Genomic DNA, 22,285 nt, shown 5'->3' on the forward strand with positions numbered 1-22,285 from the left:
TAACTGCAGTTCTTCCTTTGAACTCTTTTGAGGATGACATAATAAAGGTTTTGATGACATGCAAAGATGACATGATGTTGATGCCACTTTTTTGATAAATATGATGTAACACTTAGAATAATACGATTTGTTTTCATGTGTGGGGGAACCCTACTCGCCCCATCATAATTGACCCTGTAATTGATCATGTTTACAATGGATAACTGGTTGTCTTTCTGGTTCTATTCCCTGGAGACCCCTGAGGAACCCAACATGGCTGGCAGTGGATGCTTTAAGGCTGAAGGCCTCCACACCACAAGATTTCCATCTCTTATTTGGACTGCTTTATCTTACGTGGGACAAGAATTGTTGTAAGTTCATTTCATCTTTTTTTTCAATGTAACATTTTGTCGAGTAGATGCACTTACAGATAATAGACAACAGGACAGATGTATCTGTTTTGATTCGACCGGTGGCAGTTTTTAGATAATTACTCGGCTTGATTGATTCCATCGCTCTAAAATGAGACTCAAAGTTCAATCAAGCCTGACTTCTTGCATCTCCATGATGTAATGGGTCATTATTCAAAACACTGTTTCTATAATGGGAGGTTGATTACTGTTATTATTCAGTCAAGTTGCTGCTGCTGCTACTGACAAAGCTTGAGGGGGGCGCGGGGATATGCAACGAAAATCATGTGGCCCAAGAGGACATTGAGACTATAATAATGATAAATACGGTATACTTGCAAGATATTATACAAAAAACTTTATCACTGAATGACAATAAATAATCAACACAGTATAAACACCAAATAAACAGACAAACCTGAAATTAGAACTGAATCATTCATTCGTATTAGTTACTCAATGAAACATCAGATCAATAATGGCTTTAGAAGTGCTTTCCCAGTTCATGTTTTCCAGTAGGAGCAAACCACTGCTTACTGGCTGGAACGTGTTACGAGATATGTTCGCAAGAAGGCTCTATCTTGTGCTAATGGAAGCAGCTGCCTTGACTGACCTATTTCAGTGAGTCACAGTTGCACTCTTCCAGCACACTGGCTATTGTGCAACTGTAATGTTTCAGGTGACTTGAGGCAAAAAAAAGAAAAATAAATAAATCCTTCACATTCACTATGCTGGTTTAGAGCAAGACAGTCTGACCATGTTTCTTGAAAGCTGGAGGACACTTCTATAGGTGATAACTGAAGAGAAACACTTGAGTTTGATTTTATCAGACTGAAATCAGACTCCTATCCAGTGCTTTCAAAATTAAGACACCTAATCCTTGCTCTCGTCTTATTTTCAGCGTCTGCTACTTTTCACCTTGGTGTTACTTCCTTGAGACGGATTGCACCTTTTATGTCATCGCATCTAATAGTAGCTAATGCAACAAAACAACTGCTGGCAGTACCAACTTTTTGAAAAATTGGTTATTGGTATTTAAGAATAATTTCCCTCTCAGTCTCAAAGAAACAATTAACACCCTGAATGTCCCTTTTTCTTCTTGTTAAGAATCAGCTTTACCATCTGACAGTCCAGGCTACCAGAAAGAAAGCAAACAGGAAATGTGTTATATTTAGTCGAGGATATGATATGACATATCAGACTACTGGAACATATCTCAGCTAAGTTTGCAAGTTTGGCACTGGAGCCATTTTAGTCTGCCAGAATGTATGACGCTAATCAAATAGCAAGACTGGGATCCATTTTCTTTCATAAGCAATTGTTAATAGTGTAAAAATGTTCCTAAATCTTTGTCTTGATTGACAGCAGGGCGTAAAATACATTATCACAATACAATTTACAAAACATATTTATATCATCACAGTTTATTCTTCTCATTAGAAACAAAAATGATATATTGTACTCATGTTTTATCCACAGGCACACATTCTCGCTAGATAGTGTATATACATTATCAAAATATAATATACTATTCAGTCAATAAAATATCGACCCTGATATTTTGAATAAGATACTATAGGCAATGTCTTCAGTCTTCACAATATTCGGCCACAATGAACAACAAAAGGAGATTTGTGGACTCTTTCACATTCCCGCCAGCTTCCAAATATACTCAATGCTAATCATCAGATAGCCTAATAAATTAAATAAACATAAAACTCCTGTTTTGTCTACAAGGAAGGACGGGGGGGTAAACAGGATGAGATGTGACAGGTCACATGTAAACGTAAATGTAGCACCTCCAGCTCTTTTGAATCGTTGTGGATGCCATCCTACAATCAGCAGTTTTGTTTGTCCTGCTCAAGTGTTCCAAAAGTTCCTCTCCTTTATTCCCTCAGACCAAATGATTCATCTGGAACACAAACAGAAAGAAACACATTGCCTTATTATCGGAAATCAAAATCCCTACCTGCAGTCCATGTCAGCTAAATAAAATTCTTACACTGGTGAAATGCACAGTACAGATGATAGTGATGACGAGTAGGCCGATGATAATGGAAGCAATCGCCACATAGAGAGCATTCTTGCCCAGCCGCCTCGAGCCATCATAGTCACCATTATAATGGCTGTTCCTAGACTGAGGACGTCACCAAAAAATAATAATAATTAGAACATTTCGGGTTATACAAACACTAGAACATTGTTTGAGTTGCAAAAAATAAAACTATTACTTAAGCATTGTAGCTAATAAATATATAAATAAATAAGTGACAGCATAAGTGGATGAATGAACATTTACAATACATGTACAGTTAATAAATGAAGAGATGAATTACATTTCTATTAGGTTTTTGTTTGTATAAAACATACCATAATAGAGAAGACCAGAGCCACAACATTGACAGGATATGCAGGACAAAAACAAGCGAGCATAGTTAAAATGAGGTAACTTCGAAGTGGTGGTTCCTTTTCCTCTGTTGAACTGTTATCACCAAACTGACTCTCACTCAGTGAACTATTCACCTGCTGGTTAAGCACTCCAAGCGCCATTTTAACCAACACCTAAAAAAAAAGGTCAGAGGAGGGAAAAACCTCAGAGGAAATTCTCAATGACTAAATTCGAAAGTCCAATAATCCTGATATGAAAAGTTTGACGCCGCAGATCGAGAAATCTTGTGTTGACGATTCCGGTCCGCTTGTAACATAAAACATGAGAAGAGAGGGAGTAAGGACGGCTGAGGAGAGAAGGGTGAGGATCACTGACCCTATTGGCCTCCATCCAGTAGAGGAATACAACTGTCTACACGAGCGCCTCACACAGAGTGCCCACAGCATCAAGAAATAGTCCCCCCCCCAACAAATAATACAACAGAACCCACACAAATGCATACTTTGGAATAATTTATTAAGATTTTAAAATTGAAATGATATAGGGGGGGGTCGTAAGAAAAGAATTGTTGTAAAGCTTGGCTGAGCCAACCTTAATCTTTTGTGACCTCATGTAAGGCGCTACAAGCTCAATTCAAAGCATCGGCCCCGTTCCAGACATCAACACAAGACGATCGCCAATATACAAGGGGAACAAGGTGGCAACACAGAAAAATATATCTTTTTTTTTTCTGAAAATAAAATCTTAATGCCGCAAGATTATCCACACACCCCTGTTTCTACCAATAATAGCACTATTTTCATTTGTAAGGTACAAAATAACTTATTGCTTTATTGTAAGTTAAAAAGTTACAGTGTAGGTGTCCAGCAGTAGTATTGTGTCGTGTCCCAGATGGTTTGACAGGAATGACTGGCTGGATGAGGAAGTGGCTTCAAGTGTCTTGCTATGCTCAACATGAAACAAGGCTGAACAAACAGGTCACTTGGTTTTTTTTTTAAGTTTGCTTTTGTTTTTTTGCACGTTGAATTTGTTCCAGCGTGTGACTTTGCCTTCCAGCCAGCGTTTGTCTCCAACGAGACCCTTTATCAGAACCGACTGGGACCAGACCCTGTTACATTTCACGTTCCCTGCCCAAACCCCCTCCACCCAAGATTACATGGAGCAGCAACTGTATGTAATCAACAATTATGTGGAGAAGCACAAAGCCATGAATACAAAATAAGAGATGTGAGGGAAGCAGCGGAGACCAGTGCAACAAAATGGAACAGGGAGATCAGATCAGTACCAAATACAGGCAAGTGGAAAGCTCCATCGGTTGCCAAAAGTAATTCCATATCATATTTGATCTAATTCTCAATCACGCTCACTTCCACGCATTCACGTGGACCTTCAATAGTGAGAAGAGAACAGAACAGAATATTATTGAGATATTTCCCACATTTTGTTTCTCTCTATATTCTTCATTCATTTTCACGGTGCCTCGCCGTGTAAACACATAAAAAGGGAAAAAAGAAAAAAAAATTAAGAAGTAAATGGTGAAAAAAAAAGTCAAGTCAACCCAACCCAACAAAGCCCTGATTTTTCCGATTTAGGTTTAAAATAACTCCACCAGCTTAGTCCATTAAGTAGTTTTCATGCAGATGCAAGAAATCGCTTTCTCCACCATTAGGGCATAAAAAAAAAAAAGGGGGGGGGGGGGGCTTAACATAGCCGCTGCTACCAGAAAAGTATTTCAAATGTGATGATTTTGAAAAAGTATTTGTCTCATCATCGACAGTGCCACACGCCACGTCGATGCTGCGGATGAATGGCCAATAACGTACATAAGAGTCTTTTGTAATAAGTAGTGAGATGAGCACATATTTCATAATTGATGATTTCCAGTGAAACTGAAGTGACCCTCTGCGAACCAACCAATGACATGCCGGCTGGTTCAGTAGTCCCTCGCCCGCCCTTCCCCTTCCCCTTCCATCCAAAAGTCTATGTACAATATTTTACAGGAAGACATAAAAACATTGCTTTAAAACCAATAACAGAATAAAATACCTCACAGATTATCATATTATGTCAATAATAATATTACAAAGGTTTTTTTTTTTTTAAAGACTATCAAAATATACATTTTTTTCCGTATTTCCTTGATGCTTAGAAAAACGACTCGTCGTTGATTTGTTCTTTTTATGTTAAAAAGGATTTTTGAGGAAAAGCGTGCCCGGGTGGTGTTTTATCAGAAACAGCTGTCGAGGATTTCATGAAGCAACATAACACGGTGAGATACAATAAAAATTAGAAAAAAATAGTCCTCTCCGGCTTTGTCAAATGACAAAGGTTTCACCGGAGCCTTTTTTTTTGTTGCAGTTTTCTCAGTTTCAAAAGAATATTGGTGGGAGGCAAATGAAGATCCAGATGAGGACACACTGGGATATTATGTTCATGTGAGATTAGTACAGCGAAAAAAAAAAAAAAAAGTTTTTAAAAAGATATTCAGTCGGTGGGTTTAGCCACAGGACAGCCAGGCGGAGCTGCGGCCAGCCAATCAGGTTGTGCCGCCAAAGGGCACTCAGCGTTTGATTGGCTCATCAGCAGAAGAGAAGCGCCCAAATCATCGATGACTTGAGTCGTCTCAGTGGTAGCCGTTAGTGAACGCAGTAGCAATCAGAGGACCCTGAGGATAAACACATTGAATGCATACCAGTTAGCATCCAAATAAACAAAAATATAGTGCACAAGTTTTAACATGAATTAGTGACATACCCCGAGACTGTGGCCGAACCCTGTGCTGGGGGCGGGGCTAGCCGCACTGATGTAGCTGCTTACTCCTGAGTCCTGATTTGCTGCAGCGTACAAGTCAGCCATTGGTCCAGGGCTGCTGGTACTCAGAAATCCAGCTGTGCGAGAAGGGGTGGCGCCTAGCCAGCAGGGGAGATAGATCAATCTTAAACACTCATCAACGGGTTTAAAAACAGAACACACACCTCTAACGACTGCCGCTGCCGCCGCTGCCATTGGTCCGTATGCGGTCAAGGGAATAGCTGATGGGGACAGAAACGCACAGATTTGCTGAACAAGTTCCAGCAAGCTCAAACAGCTGCTCAAACATCAATCCATCAACAGATTTCAAACCGAAACCAAATTCAGCATCACTTTCTTAAAACACAACATTGAGGTGAAAGTGGCTTCTGAGTGAAAGGTGCAAATACATGTCATGTTCGCTAGAGGGCAATATAAACACAGTTGCCCTTATCCATTGGTTCTTAACATTTTGGAGGTTCTGGATCCAATGCTTAATTGATATAAAATCTGACTTCCAAATTAAATAAGGAGCAGTTTTGTAAGATGTTTTCGACCCAATAAATTGCCCCAAAATGTCAAGCTCTTTTCCCTTAATATTGCATCAATTGTAAAAGGGCTACAAAATAGGACCACAGGAATCTCTGATCACTAATGTTGATCACTGCTGAGTCAGCATGAAGTCAAATGTTGGGATTCGACTGTGGGCTGTTAAATATATCGGGTACCGACTGACCTGTCAGCTCAGGGGGATGGGAAGATGTCAGGAAGGGGGTCCTCTCTAAATGGAATTCTAGAAACAGAGAAGGTCAAGAAAGAGCGCTCTGTAAATATAATCACCATCCACAAGCCGCTACAACGGGACACTAAGATGAAGGCAAGATCACAGAGCATAAGCGTTTCACGAGAAAACATCTAGTGTGCAAGGCAAGGCAGGAAGGTGGGAACATAGGAAGAGAAGGCGCCATTCTGCCAAAGGACACAAGGTTACATAAGTGGAGAAAATAAACAGAGCAAAAGATGTGAGCAGATCCAAAAGAAACTGAAGACGTTGAATTTTGAAGATATTTATAGATTCCGTCACCTAATGTTAAAAGTGACCGTAAGCAACCACATCTGCATTAAACTGGAACACGCGTATCACGGCCGTTGTTGTTCAAACACATTTTATGATCTCAGTGCACTTTGCAGCTGAGTCAACTACATGCCGCAACCCGCATCCTTTGGCTTTTCTTCTCGGTGACTCGCCTGTGTAAAGTGAAAAAGGGTGTACACACACACACACACTCACCTGGGAACTGGTAGGCGTAACCAGGCGCAATTCCAGAATAACTACGGCTGGTGTAGGTGGTGGTCTGGAAACTTGGGTAGCCTAGAAAAGATTAAAAAAAAACAGAATGACTATATGACGACAATCTGCTAGTATGTGCAACTGGATTTTAATCAAAATTTATATTTTTGATTCCACAGCAACAACTCCGACTGTCCTCTAGAGGGAACTAAACACTAATATGTTTTGTATTGCATCGTACTCTTGCAGTGTGACCCCATGAGCATGGTTTCTTTTGTAGGTTAATTTGAAAAACATCAAACAAAACAAAAGAAATATGTTTTTCATTAGTATTACACAACTGTATTTTTAAAACCAATCCACACACTAAGTTTAAACAAATTAGTCTCGTACTATAAATGCAAATTACCTATCCATGCATTTTCTATGCTGCTTAACCTCATTAGTGTATATGCACAAAACATCTCGGAGGTAATTTAAGTTCTAAGTCGTACCAAGCATGCCAATGCCCAGCATGAAGGCGTCCATCCCATAGGGCATCACTCTGGATCGACCTCTGGCTGAACTTGTTGGCGTCATCACCTCCTTTGGCTGCGCTTTCTTACACTCTACCTATAGCACACAGGGGAATATGTGTTCAGTGATGCTCAAATTAAATGACAAAAGCATGTATTTTGGCATACAATATTTTTACAATCCAACCAAGATGAGTAGAATGCAATATTCTGAAAGCACGTTTGATATCGATTAGGAGTTATTTCTCTATGTTTGGTATAGTTGTGTATTGTTATAATAATTGTGTAAAATATAAGAATGATTCTAATTTAATTCATAATTCGAGATAAAACTAAATATTACTGTAGTGATGAAATTTGAGTGGCATCTATAGGAGTCAAGAAATACAACTGATTCATGAAGCAAATTTGAAGCTTTATTTTTTTATCACTACTCGATATATAGATAAATATGATTAGCCCTGGTTAAATTGTGCAGTTGTACCTTACGTTGTGGGTTGTGTGCGGATGTAAATGTTGATGTGTGTTATTTCTTTTCTTGCCTACCATTTTATTGTTGATCTCATGGAAATGAATCTCACACACTTTCTCGACCACATCTTCGTTTTCAAAGGTGACAAAACCAAAACCTGAGAGACACAAAAACACTCTTAGAATTCCATAGACTTTCTAAAATTGCATATAATCAAGATTACTTTTGACATGAATTCAATTTCTCAGTTCCGATGATACATTCGTGGAGCAAATGGGTCTCGATCTTGCTTGCAAGGAAGGAGCAAGAAGACTATTATAGGCTGATGACATACAGACAGGAATAGACTGGACAGGAGTGACGGCCGTCCATTAAAGCTGTCCTCGCCCTTCATCACAGCTCTTTGCTAAGGGAGGGAGGCAGCAATACGAAACCAACGTCACATTGCTCTCCTGTCAATCAGCTGTTGTTGATATGGTGCTTCTTCCACACCTGAATTAACCTCCACCGGCCACATCTATACCTCCTTCCTACTTTCCCTTCCTTCCCCCTTATTCCTCATTCATCTCATTAAGTCCCATCCTCTCCTGGAACCATTCTGACCCTTTATTGCGACCCTCAGCGGGCGCAGCACTTCATCCTCGCTGGGAGAGGACAGAGATAAATGAAGCAGGGAGCAGAGGAGGCTAGAAAGGCACATGAATATGCCTGGATATATATATTTTTTTCTCCTAGTCCCCCACAAGGACTCCTTATAAGGTCGTGCACAGCAATTACTTTAATTCGTGTACGTGTGTGATACTCTACGCACCTCTGTGTCTGTTGGTTGTTTTGTCGAACATAAGCATGGCATCGTCGACCTGCGAGAACAAAGCAAAGATTTGGATGGGCTTTGACATCAACACACACGCACACATCAATTCGCAGCATGGGGTGCCATTGTCCCTCTTTAGCATTGGAGCAAGAGGGGAAAACAGATGGAGAGGGTGGAGGGACAGGGGAGGGGTGACAGGTGACAAAGGAGAAAAGACAGAATGAGGTCCAAAAAAAAAGTGATGGATGCTGTGTGTCTAGCTTAAAATGCACACTTCTTATGACTTACCAGAAAGCTTCATGAAGAATCACAACAAAAAAATCTTCCCTCTTCTATCCTCTCATTTGCTGCTCGTCTTTCTCTACAAAGTTTACAATTGCCTTGGAGACGTGAAGAATTTCAATTAGAAGAACGCTGCTCCCCTAACCTCGTTACAAAAGGGGGGAGGGGTGAAAAACCCCAATGCTGAATAACGTGTGGATCAAAAGAGGACAAAGTTTTGACTGAACAGGGAAAATTTGCTGACAAACATTTTGCATCTGAAAGGGAGTGAACAAGGGGCTTTGTCAACATGCACTCCTTTTCTTCTCCCTCTACTTTCCTATTCGCGCTCACTCCACCGCCCTATTCATATTACTCCCCCTCCCCTTTTTCACCACCAAACCCCCAACCACCACCCCACCAGCCCTTTGCTGGCAGCAAAGTTTTGAAGCCCCTTAGTGTCAAGACCACTCGCGTAGTCTGATCTTAAGGGCGGTTTGCAAATAAGGCCAACTAAAACGAAATTGGTTTCCTATTTTGATAATATCCAGACCGAAAATCCATATATTTTTAAAAGTGAAAAAAATATATATACAAACAGCAGTGTGTCATAGTCACACGGCGACAGACGCAAGTGGAGAATGATCACATGCCTATTTTCATGTGGCAGCACTGAAACTCAAACCAGTGTAACGTGAGTGGAAGAGGCCTCAGGATGACCAGGCTGTCTGATTTCTAACCCTCACCACAGATGATGAACCCAATCGCCACTGGAGATTGAACTTGCCCATGTCTGCGTGTTTTTCATAACACAATTGAAACAGTTTGCGAGCTAGATGTGGTGATGATGCTAACGGAGAGGAGCAAGGTTGCTTCTGCAGTCTCCATGACCCCTTTGACTCCCATCCATCTCAATATATAGCACCCTGCGCTAACACACACACACACACACACACACAGCGCCCCCCCCCCCTCCCTCCCGCAGTCCTTCATTGAGTTTATTCTGTCCTCCCCTACTCTCCGCTCTTCTAAACTCAATGACACAGCAGAGAGCCCAGGGAACCGGACAGGCAGTAAGTGGGCAGCTGCAAGCCATGTTATCCAAAGACTAGAGTTACATGAGCAGTTTGAGCCCTCGTTAGCATGTGAACCGCTTATGCTAGGTTAGCATGACATGCTGATTTTAAGCGGAGGCCGAAATGATTCTCACACACAGACGCAAAAATGACATATTGATGTAAAAATAGCAAACCGCCGAAGATCACGCTGCACTATTTCATTTAAGGAACTGTATGATCTTACGGCGGCCCCTTGCCCTTGCCAAACCTAATAAGAAGATGATCTCCGATGTCCACTACCCAGGGTGCTGTAAGACAATCTGATTGGATAAACTGTGGGAGGACACAGATTGGCTTAGCAGCGAGCTAAGTCTCGCACGACTCAGCATTTTGCCAGCGTCATTATTGGAGAAGATCGAGACGTGAGGGCCACCTGAATTGTAGTAATGAAAAGTATTCCCCTTTCAAACTGAAGCTATTTACGTGAAGAAAAAAGCGTTCAACATAGAATATGAAGTGTGGTGTTCACATTTCTCCCTCTCTGCTCTCTCCTCACATCTCCCTCTTTCATCCTTGCATTCTCTCTCTGGACAGCTCTCCAAACAGGCCAGCAGACAAAGTGTTCAGTCAAGCCTCCTAATTGCTGGCTCATATGGGTGAGTGGAGTCCCAACTTTTCCCGTCTGCCCTGTCCATGCTGCATTTTTTTTTTTTAATCTCTGCCACTCTATTCTCTATCGACGACTAATGTGTATCCAGGGTTGGTTGTTGTTTTTTTTCCACTGGCTCTCTGGTACTACTAAAGCATTTTAGCAGTCATTTTGCCTCTGTGGTGCTTTAGAGAGTTCAGAGAGGAATGGTGAAAAGCCTGAAAGAGGGATTTCTTTTGGACCATAACCGCCTGTGTGAAATCTTAATGGAATTACTTAACTTGGAAATTCCAGTCAAAAAACACATCTCAGATCATACAGCCAGCCTTGGCAAAAGAAAGAATGCAGTCTCAACTCTCTTTTGGGTCGAGGCGAATTACAGTGCCTTCACCTTGGGATTAAGTCAGAATACAAACATGGCCGCTACAGACATACAGACTCGAAGTTACCAACATACAGAAGCTAACATTTGTTCAGTGTGGATACTGCAAATAAACTCACACATCCGACACATTCGATGAATAGCCATTTCCCTCCACTCTGATGAAGCAGAGTAGTATCGATGTGCTTTCAGAAGTGTACTTACAGAAACAAACTTCAGAATGCATCAAAGAGGTGCAGAAAATGCAGTGCAATCTGTGTTTTCTTTTCGAGGCGGTGCCACGGTATGAAAATAAACAGGACAGCGAGTCCTACTCCATCCCAACCTGCACCTTGTAACCAGGCTCAGATAATAAACAACAAATACCTCCTGCTCAGCAGGAATGCACTGTGGGATTGGCGCTACGCATGATACAGCTTTGCTCTCATGTGTCCAAACAGCCCAAATGTTCCCTTATTCTGTGGAGGTCAGTGCTGTCCCTCATACGAGGCGTGTGTAAAGTGATTCGTCTCAGAGCCGCGGACTTTTTTGGGAACATTCGAAAAAGCGTGGCATATGACACAAGTGCCTGAAAAATAAGTTAGCACGCATGTTGACCTACAAGACGTCTAACAATATTGGTATTTCTTTAGGACAATAATCTAATCTTGGGGAATTTAAAAACAACGGACAACACTGCAGTATATACACCAGGCCAGGAAGCCATATCGGTTTGTAAAGAAACTGAGCCTGCCTCTCAGTTGATCCAATACTTATCGTCGTTAGTTACACAATATATTGTGAAGGTTTCATGACAACACAAAACTCAAAATGAACGCAGAGTTCCTGTAAACATCCGAAAATGCTGTATTGTGCATGCTAGCTCAAAAATAAGCAATGTCACTTTGGAAAGAATAACCATATGCATGTACACAAACTGCTGATCCAAATACATTCTGAAAACACAAATTTGTTCCTAGCAAGCTCCTTGGTTTTTTTTTCCAGTTAAACTGTAACATGAAAGTGAAACTATATATGATACTATACTTTCTTGCTATATATATATATATATATATATATATAATTTTTTTTCTATATATGCGCATTCTTCCCAAATGTGTACCCTACAGAACTGAAAAAAATTCCTTGGTGGTGAAAAGGCCGTTGATGACTTCATTTGAATCAAATCAGCGCCTTAAATATGCTTAGAGCCCTGACTCATAGGGCAAGTGCAACAAACAACCTAATAGTCCTCTAGCACAAAACAAAATCCAATTTTAGCAGACTTTTTGACAACGGACTCCAGCAACATTTGTTGGCTCACTGACTACGAGTTCTGCCCTCTTTGTCTACACAAATGTATGCAAGCTCACCTCTGCTCGCAGCCAAAACTGTGCCGCTGTCACACACGCCTCTTTCCATTCATGCAAATACACACTTCTCAACCCAAAAAAAAACCAACAACGCTGGATTACTGTGGGACAATGGGCAAAAGCAGGTCACCACAGCAACAAGCCATGGCACTTGATCGTTGTGCGTGCGTGCGTGTGTTTTTGTGGAAAGGGGAAGGGCATCTGTAGTACTGATTTTTGGGGTAAAATGCATTTGGGGTGAGTGTGTGTGCGTGTGAGTGTCAGGGGGTGGGGGTTAAAGGAGCAGCTGTTGCATTTGGTAAGTTAATAAGAGAAAGCCTGAAGTCCTTAAAGAGTTTTTGCCCCACACCCCCATCCAAAGTACAGCACGCTAAAAAATAAAAAACACAACCTCTTACTGCACGCAAGCCTGATACTTTTGTGCATTTCTGGCCCATCGGATTGGTGTGTACGTGTCTCCGCCCCCTCCCTGCCCATTCAAACTCACATTTCTTCCTCACATCCCAACATTCCTCCTTTTCTCTGCCCTTCAACCCTTCCGAGCTCCCCTCCCTCTCGCTCCATAGGGGGTTGCTTCTTCCCTTTCAGTCCCCCGCCATCTCCCTCACCCTCCCCTCTCTGCTTTTTTACCCCTCTTCCTCGCTCTCCCTAGCCACGCATCTGTCTCCGCAGCATGTGTTTGCCTTGCACCAAATTTCATTCAAAGAAGCAGCACACTCAGCGAGATATGATTAAAAATTGGACAAGAACAGACAAATCATTAATTGTATCAAACCGCATTGACCTTATTCCCACCCGTCTTACTGATAGTTTGACAGATGGCTTCGAGATGAACAAAATAAAGGAAGCAAAGAAATGTAATGCAAATGTCAATTTTGACGGACAGAGAAAAGGTCAAACGTAGAAACAACGTCAAAGGAGAGGATGTTATCAATGACAATGCACAGTCGGCATCTTAGAATTTAAGAGTTCACCTTTCCAAATTGGTCAAAGTATTGCTTGACGTCTTCAACGGTGGTGTTGACCGACAGTCCTCCGACAAAGATCTTCTTTGTCCGCGTGACCAACTAGAAGCACAGAGAAAGAGAAAAGCATTCTTTTAATCACAAATGTGACTTTTTTTTGGTCCTTTTACTCACTGATCAAATTTCTGTTTCTGAAACCTTTACTTAATACTCAGGCTGCATGAGCTCAATTTGATGTGTGTATGCCCAGGTTGTGCACATTCTGTGTGTGCTCATTCATATAAGTGCACAAGTACGGTGGTGTGTGTGGGGGGGGGGGTCAGGGTGACAGGGTCACAGTGTCAGGCTGGTCAAGTGGATTGCTGCCCCTCCTCCATCATGTGACCGAGGCTAATCCTAACCAACCCGAGCTGACCGATTACGACTGACACATGACATCACTCGGGCTCGGCCTTCCGCGTGCACTCACCTTCGGCTGAGCACGGCGAGGAAAAGCCACTTTTGGGTCGATCTGTACAGGGAGACATAAGGGAAGATGGCTTGTATTTAGTCAGATACACATTGGCAACATGTTCGTAGATTCTGAATTTCAGATTCAGAGTCCAGTTTATTAGTAAACTGTGTAGGCTATGGTTCTACTGAAGCGGCGTACGGGTGTATTTGATGATTTGGAGCGGGTGACATTCCTCACTCTGTCATTATGTGGGGAACCATTTAGTCATTTGTGAAAATGTGACACTAATTACCATAAGTGACCTTATTAGCTCTCATTGATAATGATTTCCTCTTAGTGTATTATAATAGTGAATTTAAATAAGAAATGGGCCTAAAAACATAAATGACTATGAAGCTATTCTAACAAGCGAGGAAGCATTTTGTATGCAAGAAATCATGCCGCCATTCCACGGATAAAGATAATCCGATAACATGTTTTACTACTAATTATAATTTCTAAAATCGTGATATCACTATTTGGCAATTGAAAATTGTAGTGCCAACCGTTCAAATAGAGAAAATATTGGAGGTTTTTGACACCACTTTTGACGTCACCAATTCTTGATTCGATTCTTATAGCCATGCGAGGAAATAGAAATAACAAATAAAGCTAAAACAAGTAGACATTTAAATTTTCTACGATTTACAGTTCCAAGATGATTGCTCCTCCAAGAAACAAGCTGTAGCTAGCGCATATGAAGGGCAACACTTCCAGAAATAGAATGTATGCTAATGCCCAAGCATGTATAGTAGACCCTTGTTGATGCAAAGCCCCCCCAAACATCCAAACACACGGGCGTGGTGAACAAGATACACATTAAGGCATGAATAGATTGGCTCAACTGCTCATGTTATTCTCCCTAGTGTATTAATAAACAAATTCATCTTGACCCCTAGACAAGATGACATTCCAGGGTCCGAAATGAACACGCGTGTAATATTCCGATTTTCAGACGGATCGTTCACACTGACAAATCCAGACAACCTCCATTTAGGATTAACAAGATTTGATGTATCCATATTTTGCCCCCCTCTGGAATGTGCGAGCAGCTTGGTCAAGGTTATAGATAAAATTAGAAGCAAATGAGTTTTGAATGAGCCGGCCTGTAATAATGCTAAATATGCAAAGCCCGGTCTGGCATTTTAAATTTGCGTGGAATCTTGTGTTATTCTCACTCAAGCCAACAAGAGATGATTTTTAGGTCACAGAACCTTGTAGTGTATTAAGGTCTTAGGCTTCCATCTTTGTTCTAATAATTGGATGTGTGAAGAGAAAGCCCTTGTGTCTCACACAGGCGTTGAATTTATATTGGCAAGCAAAAGGAGCCTATCAAACAGCCAGACAACACGCACTCCAGAAGTGAGCAATGCGCTCCGTACAAGCTTTTCTTCAATATTCACACAATGCACTCATCTCTCTCCTGCCTTCTGATGCCAACTCTTCAGACCAAAATATCCTTGGAGGACCTTTAAGTGTCTTTGCGGCCACTAGGCTGGCTAACTACCATGCAGCAGCAGTGCCCTTGGGAGGGATTGCCGGGCGACTTTGCAGCTTCAAGTAAGACAAAGACGAGAAGCGTCGTGTCACCTCCAGCTGGTTCCGACCTTAGTGACAGCGTGCAGCAAAGGTGACAAGGACACAGACTTTTGGCAATGGGAAGTGACCACATGACATTCCTTCCAGGATTCAAATCTAATATTTAACGTGGGATTATCGGCTTTAAGATTACAGGTGCCGACCAACTGCTCATTTGACAGTTTCCCCCAAATATACCGTCCTTTTCGATATATAAATGGTTTGACCAAAATGACCCGAATTCAATATGTAACTACTTGGAGCAAAGGGCACGTGTACTTCTGAGTTGAAACACGGGAACACAATAAGTAAGTTAATAAGTATGTTTATGTGAATGAAAAACAGAAAGTCCCAATTGGAAGAGAGACTGGTCACAAGGCCATGTTTAGAGAAAAAAAAAAAAAAAAAAAAAACGATTTGTATCCATCCTATTGACAAAAGGAAATACTATTTGTTTATTCTCCCAAAAAATATTTTTAAAAAATTTATCTTTTCATTGTAACAACATTAACGGAAATTAATACCTTGTGTTTGGGACAGGTCTAAATTTATCTTAAATAAATGAATGGTAAATTTGATTACTTGTTACCTTTAATGGGATGGGAAAATATCTCTGAATATATTCATGCTTCTATGCCAGTGTTGTTTTGAGCAAAATAACATGAACGATATGGAGCTCTTACAGTACACACAGCCTACAATACAAATTGCAGGTTACCAACTATGACTGGGTTAGGCCTAATGCATTTTATTGTACTGCTACTATGACTACTACAGTCATGCCATGCTGTTAAAAAAAAAAAAAAAAAAAATCATTCCACTTCAGCGAGAAAACAGAATGCATCTAACATGTAATATCTACAACTGGCTGTACTCAAAGGAAGGCTACAATAAATGAAAACTACAGCATCTATTAAGACTCCCGAAGTAGCCTTGAGGAAGACAGACAGGCCACAAAAGCAAAAAGTAAAATGGCTTAGCCAGGTCACTATTTGCAACACTCAGAAATAGCTCTTCACATCTTGAACATAGAGGCTTGGCATTTGAGAAGTGTCTCGACCACGTAACGGTCAACTGGTGAAAATGTGTCAAATCATGTACACTGCAAGAAGAAAGCAATTCTTCTTCAAAAGAGTTATAACTGAGTGTTCCCGTAATGCTCTGACTAACACCCTGCTTCAGAACACCCAACCTGTGCTCTAGCTATGCAACATGATTTTTTTTTTTAGTAGTTTAGCTTTTAAGACTAATCTACAACCAATAGTCACCTCACATGGCCCAGCGCGTGTTCACCAGTGTAACAGACTGAAAAACAAAAACATTTTTTTTTTTTAAACAGAACCTCAAACTAACTAGCATATAAAATACCTGGTGTGGTGCACCCCAAAAAAAAAAAAAATTCCATCCAGTACCATAATGGGTAATATAAAGCGAGGGGAGTAAATAAATAAAAAAAAAATACACACACACAGAAAGAAAGGAGAAAGCATTCATTTGGAAAATAGAGTCGGCTCATGAGAAAGTGGGCCTGTCCGGTCTAGCGGTGCAGCGGGGTCGTCCCAGCAGGCAGCCCCTCTGATTTCATTAATTAACAGGACAAAGAGTACAAAACAGATGGGCCCGTAGAGGAACTAGGGCTCCCGTGCTACCCCCACAGGCCCACATACAGTATGTACATACATACACAAGCAACCTGATCATCTAGCATCAACAACAGCGCCAACGTACACGAACGTACATACCCATGCTTTAACTCGCTCGCTACTACAAGTATCATGTAAGCAACTTGTTAAGACCTGACTGTAGTATCACGTTCAATCAAAACTGCAAAGAGCTAAAGGGGTGCCGCAGGGTTCTGTATTGGGTCCCCTCTTATTGTTATTTATGTCAGTGATTTGTCCAAAGCAAAATTGCATTTCTGTGATGACGACATTGTTTTTTAGTCCTATGGATCAACTGTTTTTCAGGCCGTCAGATCGCAGCAGAAAGCTTTGGTAACGGTCCAGCAATCATTAATTCACTTGGAAGTATACTCTCGACAAGCAAGGCCTGCTCTGACCACTCCAAGGGTGAGTCACTGTTTACAGGACAATATTAGGACTGCTATCTTCATATGTTTGAGTCTTAATTACTTTCGAAAATACTGACTCGGAAATTGTCTTTGGTCACAAGATTATTAATTACTTTTGTTCCCCTATGCTCGTACGGCATTGGGTAAACTGGCTTTTTTTTTTACTCTGCTCCTTATGCTATGCCACAAACAGGCTGGAAGCTAACTTGTTAAATTGCTTTAGGTACTTTAAATCCAATTGGAGAGTTTTTGACACAAATTACACAATTTTTCATAATGTGTTTGTAAAATTCTGTGTTTGGTGTGTAAATGTATTTCAAGTTTTATATTAGTTGCTGCGTCTTGGCTAGGACACCCTTGAAATAGAATTCTTTATTTTAAACTTCTTGGTTAAATACAGTTAAAATGAAAACATAATGAGACAAAAGTATAATGAGAAACTTTGTTTGGACCCAGCAGCGTCAGTCTGTACGGCTCGACAATGGCACAAGTAATTGTTTAACAAAGCTTACTAATGAGGACCCCCTACCCAAATCTAGCAAACCCTATGCCCTTGTAAGCCAATGAGGTCTTTGCTTTGCCAGGCCGGGCTATCGTGTGAATGGTGGCGTGCACATGTAGTGCCTGGATCCACCTTCAGAGCCCCGTCCAGGCTTTATCCGCACATCTGAGGCCACGCATGGACCTCGGAAGCCCAATCCAGTTTGTTTCCTTCAATCCGATTAGTTGCTTTTCAGATCTATACTAATTACAGCAATCCTCCAACCCTCCTCTTCTCTTCCACCTTCTCCATCCTCCTTGTTCAAGTCTTGACCACGTCAGCATTAACCGCTAATCTCCAGTCCAGCTCGGGCCAACAGTCGGCCGCTGCTAACCAGGTGTTAGACTAGTAGAGAAGTGCACGGCAGCTGGTTGGAGCATATGCACTTTCGGCGCGGCTGCGGATGAAAGCATTTGTGTCGAACGGCCAATAGCAAACAAAATAAATAAATAAACACTGCACTTTAGTTGGTTTTTACTCCAATAAGCAAAAATGACCCTTTTTTATCATCCTAACATATTGCATAGGACGACTAATAGCAATAACTCAGTGGAATTCAAAATAATTTTGACTAAATCCACGTTGAGACAAAGTGGAGGGGAAAAAAACGGATCCCACCCCGTTCTTCTTTTCCCTAACTGCTTCCAGTGAAGTGTTTCTCTCGAGAAAACAAATACCAGTTGTGCCCTTCTCCTGTGTCCAGAAAACAGCACACCGCTGCCCCGAGGCCATTTTCTGCCCTGGCAGGAAATCTAACCAGCAACAACTTCTCTCTAAAAACAATACACGGCCTCCTATTTGTTGTCGTGCTACAGAACATTTACAGAGCTCGATTAAAATCAAACCTGTGGCCCATCTTCTAAAACAACGCTGGATGTTATCAAAACTGTAAATGTTTCATATGAAATGTAAGAAACCGTGTCAAGCAGGACCTTGCACCTGCGATTGTAGCCAACTTAAAAAGACAGCAGCATTCTGTTCACATCTCCTCTCTTTTTCATATTTTGTACCTTAAAGCATCTGTTCTCGCACAACAAAGACTTGGCTTCATTTGGAGACGGCTGAGCTTCAGATAAATTTTATCCGTTCCACTCAGGAATGTTTGTCTTTCATGTAATTCCCATCAAACTGCAGAGGGCTGCCTGCCCTGTTAGCGGCACACTGTGCATATAAAATGCAAATATTGATTCAGATAAATTGTCTAATATAATGTCTATTAGATTTCTTGACTTAGTCTCAAGTGGTAATATTAATAGTGAAGATGTAGCACTCATGTCAACAATGTTTTAATATCCCTCGCAAATTTGAGATGTCCATAAAACTCAAAAACGGAACTGTTTTTTGCATTCAAACACAGCCAACTATTTTGAGGCTGTGTCTCACAAATTAATTGTTTCGAGTTTTTGACATATTTTAGAGGACAACGCTTAGCAGCAGCAAGGCTCTGCAAGACTGCACATTTAAAAGCTTCCTCCTCCAAATAAGCAGTCTCATCACATCACACACATGGATGAGCGCTCCAACAGTGGTTTGAAATTTGAAATAACACTTCACAATTGCTTGGAAATTGTTACCACGCAAAAATACAAACTACTACTTCCCAATTTAATTTAAATACTTTCAAAAGAATTGTCCATCAATAGCCCTACTACTACATGCAGGCACACACACACACACACACACACACACACACACACACACAAAGTTGGTCTTAATGAATGCAAAATAGCCGAGATGTTGTTATGGCGACATAAATCCCAACAGGCTTGTGTACTTACAGCACTGTCTCCAGTGGCTGGCGTCACCCCCGGCAACAGGCTTGCTCCAACAACTAACCACCGCTACCTTTCTCCACCCTTGGGCCCATGCTGTGCCACTCATTTTCACTTTCCAATCATCCCATTGTTATGTTTGTACATATGGTTAGGAACGGCCGCGAGCTGACGACAGCCCATCTACATGACCAAGACAGTAACATTCGCGCCTTCACACAGATTTAAATGGAGTGTCACAGCATCACACATGTAGGTTGTGTGTGACACATTTCTGAACACTGTTGAGTGCCCACATGTTTCATGTGTAGGAGGGGAAATTACATGAACAGTGACAGTAATTAAAGCTGAACTAGCAAGCATTAATGAGCGTCACTCACAGTCACTCTAAACCTCTTTTCTTTTGCTCACTTTTTTTTTTTCCACAAGAAAACGTTTTCGGCCAAAGAGAAACTCTGCAAAGGTTTTGCATGGGGCTCCAGTGCGACCCCATTCAGGTCCCCCCAGGTAACCATGGCAATGAAGACCAAGAAAGAACGCTTTCATGTTGGTGCCGTGAACCAGGATTTGGAGGGGGAAATGAGCAGAGAAGGGATGAAGGGGTGGGGGGTGCTGCTCCAGATCGTACTCCTCAACTTTACAAGCCATACGGTGGGCGGCTAGATGCAGCGAGGTGGGAAAACACACAACACGCATTCGGAAAAGTTACTAAAGTCAAAGAGGTGGGACTCACTGTTTTGGAATCCAGCTCGTGTCTGTTTTGGGCCAGCACCTTTTCCACGCCGGCCTGGTCTGCGTATGTGACGAACCCAAACCCCCTGGGAGGGATAATAAAGAAGATAACCTCAATTTATATCTCCCCCGAGTGCAAGAGAGCATGTATGGGTGCAATCTCGTGATTGGGTGTGCAAACGCCTCCTTCTTACCTCGACCTTCTGGTGACAGGATCGCGCATCACCATACACTCCTTCACTTCTCCGAATTTGCAGAAGTAGTCTTTCAAGCCCTCTGTAACATAATCATTTTGATTGTGAGATGATAGGATGGAGGATTTATACTATTGTGATCATTAAACACATAGCAGCTCTTTAAGGACCTATACACAACCAACGTCGCACTTGATGTTAATTGTTGTTTGGACACCATTGCAGTCACTATGATAATAAGATTGGGGGGGGGGGGCATAGTGGCGGGAATAAACAGTGTGCAGCGCGCATGGCTCCTGTGAGGGTGCACGGAGATCTGCAGTAAGCAAAACAACACGCCAGCGTGGCCATCAACGTGTAAACTTGTGAAGGTAACATCGATCGTTTCATATTAAACATAACGTACAAGTCGCTCGGTGTGTCTGTATGTGTCTTTCAGCGCTAATCTCGAGTCTCGGCAAGACTAAATCCTAAATGCTGATCCTCATGGAACAGAAAGGCAAACACTGAACTATTTTACAGTTGATTTGCAGCTCGGTGGAATCCGCACACGTTCGTTCGACTGCTGTGTGCGTGCGTGCGAATAAAGTAGCGTGCGGGACATCTCACCTTGCGTCGTCTGCCAACTCAGACCCCCGATGAACATTTTGCTGAATGGAAGAAACACAAGCCGTAAGTCACATAGGGAAACACGCGTGTTCTAGAAAAGCACAACACGGCAGCGAAATGAGAAGTGAAAAGTGCGGTAGGTGCGAGCGATATAGCATCATTAAACTAAGACGAAAGCATCGGCCATGTTGCGAAGTCACCAATGGGCCAGCGGGGCCGTTATAATCCCCAAGAGGACGAGAAGGGTGACTGAAAAGAGAGCGATTTTTCCTCGCCGATGGTGCAGAAGTTGGAGCAAAATGTGGCCTCCCGGAGGAAGATGGATGTGGAAATAAAAAAGAGTGCGTCTCCTCCGCTTAGTGGATCCATCCCACACACAGAAACATGCACACACGGCGTGCTTGTCTTTTGTCTCGGCTCCGTTCCCGCACTCAACTCAACTTTAAAGTCCAAGGTGAACTCGAACCGGGCCGGATAGGCCTGGCGGAGGCTTTTTACCAGGGGTCGTGGGGGGAGTTGTCCATGACGGACGACAGGCTGCTCGGGCTCCCTTCCGTGTCCATGCCGCTCTCCGCTGCTGTATTCCCGCACTGAGAGGAGGCGAGGAGAGCCAGTAGTGTAGCTCCGCCGCTTGCTGCTCCAGACTCAGGGGCGGGCATGAGCAAAGGGGGTGGGGGGGGCAGGGGGGGTGGAGGAGCTTAGTAGGAGGAGGAGGGGTGGTGAGCGTCACACACACGCACACACACACAGAGGAGGAGGGGGGAGGCTCCGCCCCCCATCCTGCCTGTCTTTATTCACGGTGCCATTGGCGCGATCTCACTAGTGTTTCCCTCCGCTCACGTCATTGGCCCATCACAACGTGACGGCCCATGAAGGCGCTTTTGAATATTTCCCCTCTATCTATACCCCAGCCTCTCTTTCTCCCTCCCTGTGTAGCATTAGCATGAAGAAGAGGCCATCATTCCCCT

At 42.2% G+C, this 22,285-nt stretch overlaps 2 protein-coding genes and 1 long non-coding RNA gene across 4 annotated transcripts; 1 reads left to right on the forward strand and 2 right to left on the reverse strand.

Moving 5' to 3' along the window:
- Positions 1-1,797: 1,797 nt before the first annotated feature.
- On the reverse strand, positions 1,798-3,157 carry LOC133162199 (transmembrane protein 233). Its single transcript, XM_061291220.1, has 3 exons — positions 2,760-3,157; positions 2,392-2,526; positions 1,798-2,301 (listed from the first exon to the last, which is right to left on the reverse strand). The coding sequence occupies exons 1-3, from the start codon at positions 2,937-2,939 to the stop codon at positions 2,284-2,286; spliced, it is 333 nt and encodes a 110-aa protein (XP_061147204.1). The 5' UTR covers positions 2,940-3,157; the 3' UTR covers positions 1,798-2,283.
- A 556-nt stretch (positions 3,158-3,713) lies between these two features.
- On the reverse strand, positions 3,714-21,978 carry LOC133162198 (RNA-binding protein Musashi homolog 1-like). Of its 2 annotated transcripts, XM_061291219.1 has the most exons (14): positions 21,816-21,978; positions 21,318-21,358; positions 20,709-20,790; positions 20,516-20,600; positions 13,797-13,838; positions 13,337-13,429; positions 8,658-8,706; positions 7,921-8,003; positions 7,354-7,471; positions 6,860-6,940; positions 6,305-6,361; positions 5,754-5,810; positions 5,533-5,687; positions 3,714-5,443 (listed from the first exon to the last, which is right to left on the reverse strand). In XM_061291219.1, the coding sequence occupies exons 1-14, from the start codon at positions 21,974-21,976 to the stop codon at positions 5,402-5,404; spliced, it is 1,146 nt and encodes a 381-aa protein (XP_061147203.1). In that variant the 5' UTR covers positions 21,977-21,978; the 3' UTR covers positions 3,714-5,401. The 2 variants fall into 2 exon arrangements, with proteins under 2 accessions (XP_061147203.1, XP_061147202.1); XM_061291218.1 differs by having other exon boundaries at positions 5,533-5,810.
- Positions 9,981-18,825, forward strand: LOC133162201 (uncharacterized). Its single transcript, XR_009716196.1, has 3 exons — positions 9,981-10,635; positions 17,366-17,467; positions 18,054-18,825. It is a non-coding gene; the product is annotated as an uncharacterized LOC133162201 (long non-coding RNA).
- Positions 21,979-22,285: the final 307 nt, after the last annotated feature.

This window comes from Syngnathus typhle, linkage group LG11 (genome assembly GCF_033458585.1).
Source record: "Syngnathus typhle isolate RoL2023-S1 ecotype Sweden linkage group LG11, RoL_Styp_1.0, whole genome shotgun sequence".
NCBI classification, from domain to species: domain Eukaryota; kingdom Metazoa; phylum Chordata; class Actinopteri; order Syngnathiformes; family Syngnathidae; genus Syngnathus; species Syngnathus typhle.

What these genes read in the sequence shown, in the direction of transcription:
- LOC133162199 (XM_061291220.1), bottom strand. Translation starts at nt 2,939, where the DNA reads ATGGCGCTTGGAGTGCTTAACCAGCAGGTGAATAGTTCACTGAGTGAG. An exon ending in CTCTGGTCTTCTCTATTATG is followed by an intron (nt 2,527 to 2,759) that starts GTATGTTTTATA and finishes TGACGTCCTCAG; the next exon opens with TCTAGGAACAGCCATTATAA.
- LOC133162198 (XM_061291218.1), bottom strand. Translation starts at nt 21,976, where the DNA reads ATGCCCGCCCCTGAGTCTGGAGCAGCAAGCGGCGGAGCTACACTACTG. An exon ending in AACAACCAACAGACACAGAG is followed by an intron (nt 8,004 to 8,657) that starts GTGCGTAGAGTA and finishes TGTGTCTCTCAG; the next exon opens with GTTTTGGTTTTGTCACCTTT. An exon ending in GGTTCGGCCACAGTCTCGGG is followed by an intron (nt 5,444 to 5,532) that starts GTATGTCACTAA and finishes GTTTATCCTCAG; the next exon opens with GGTCCTCTGATTGCTACTGC.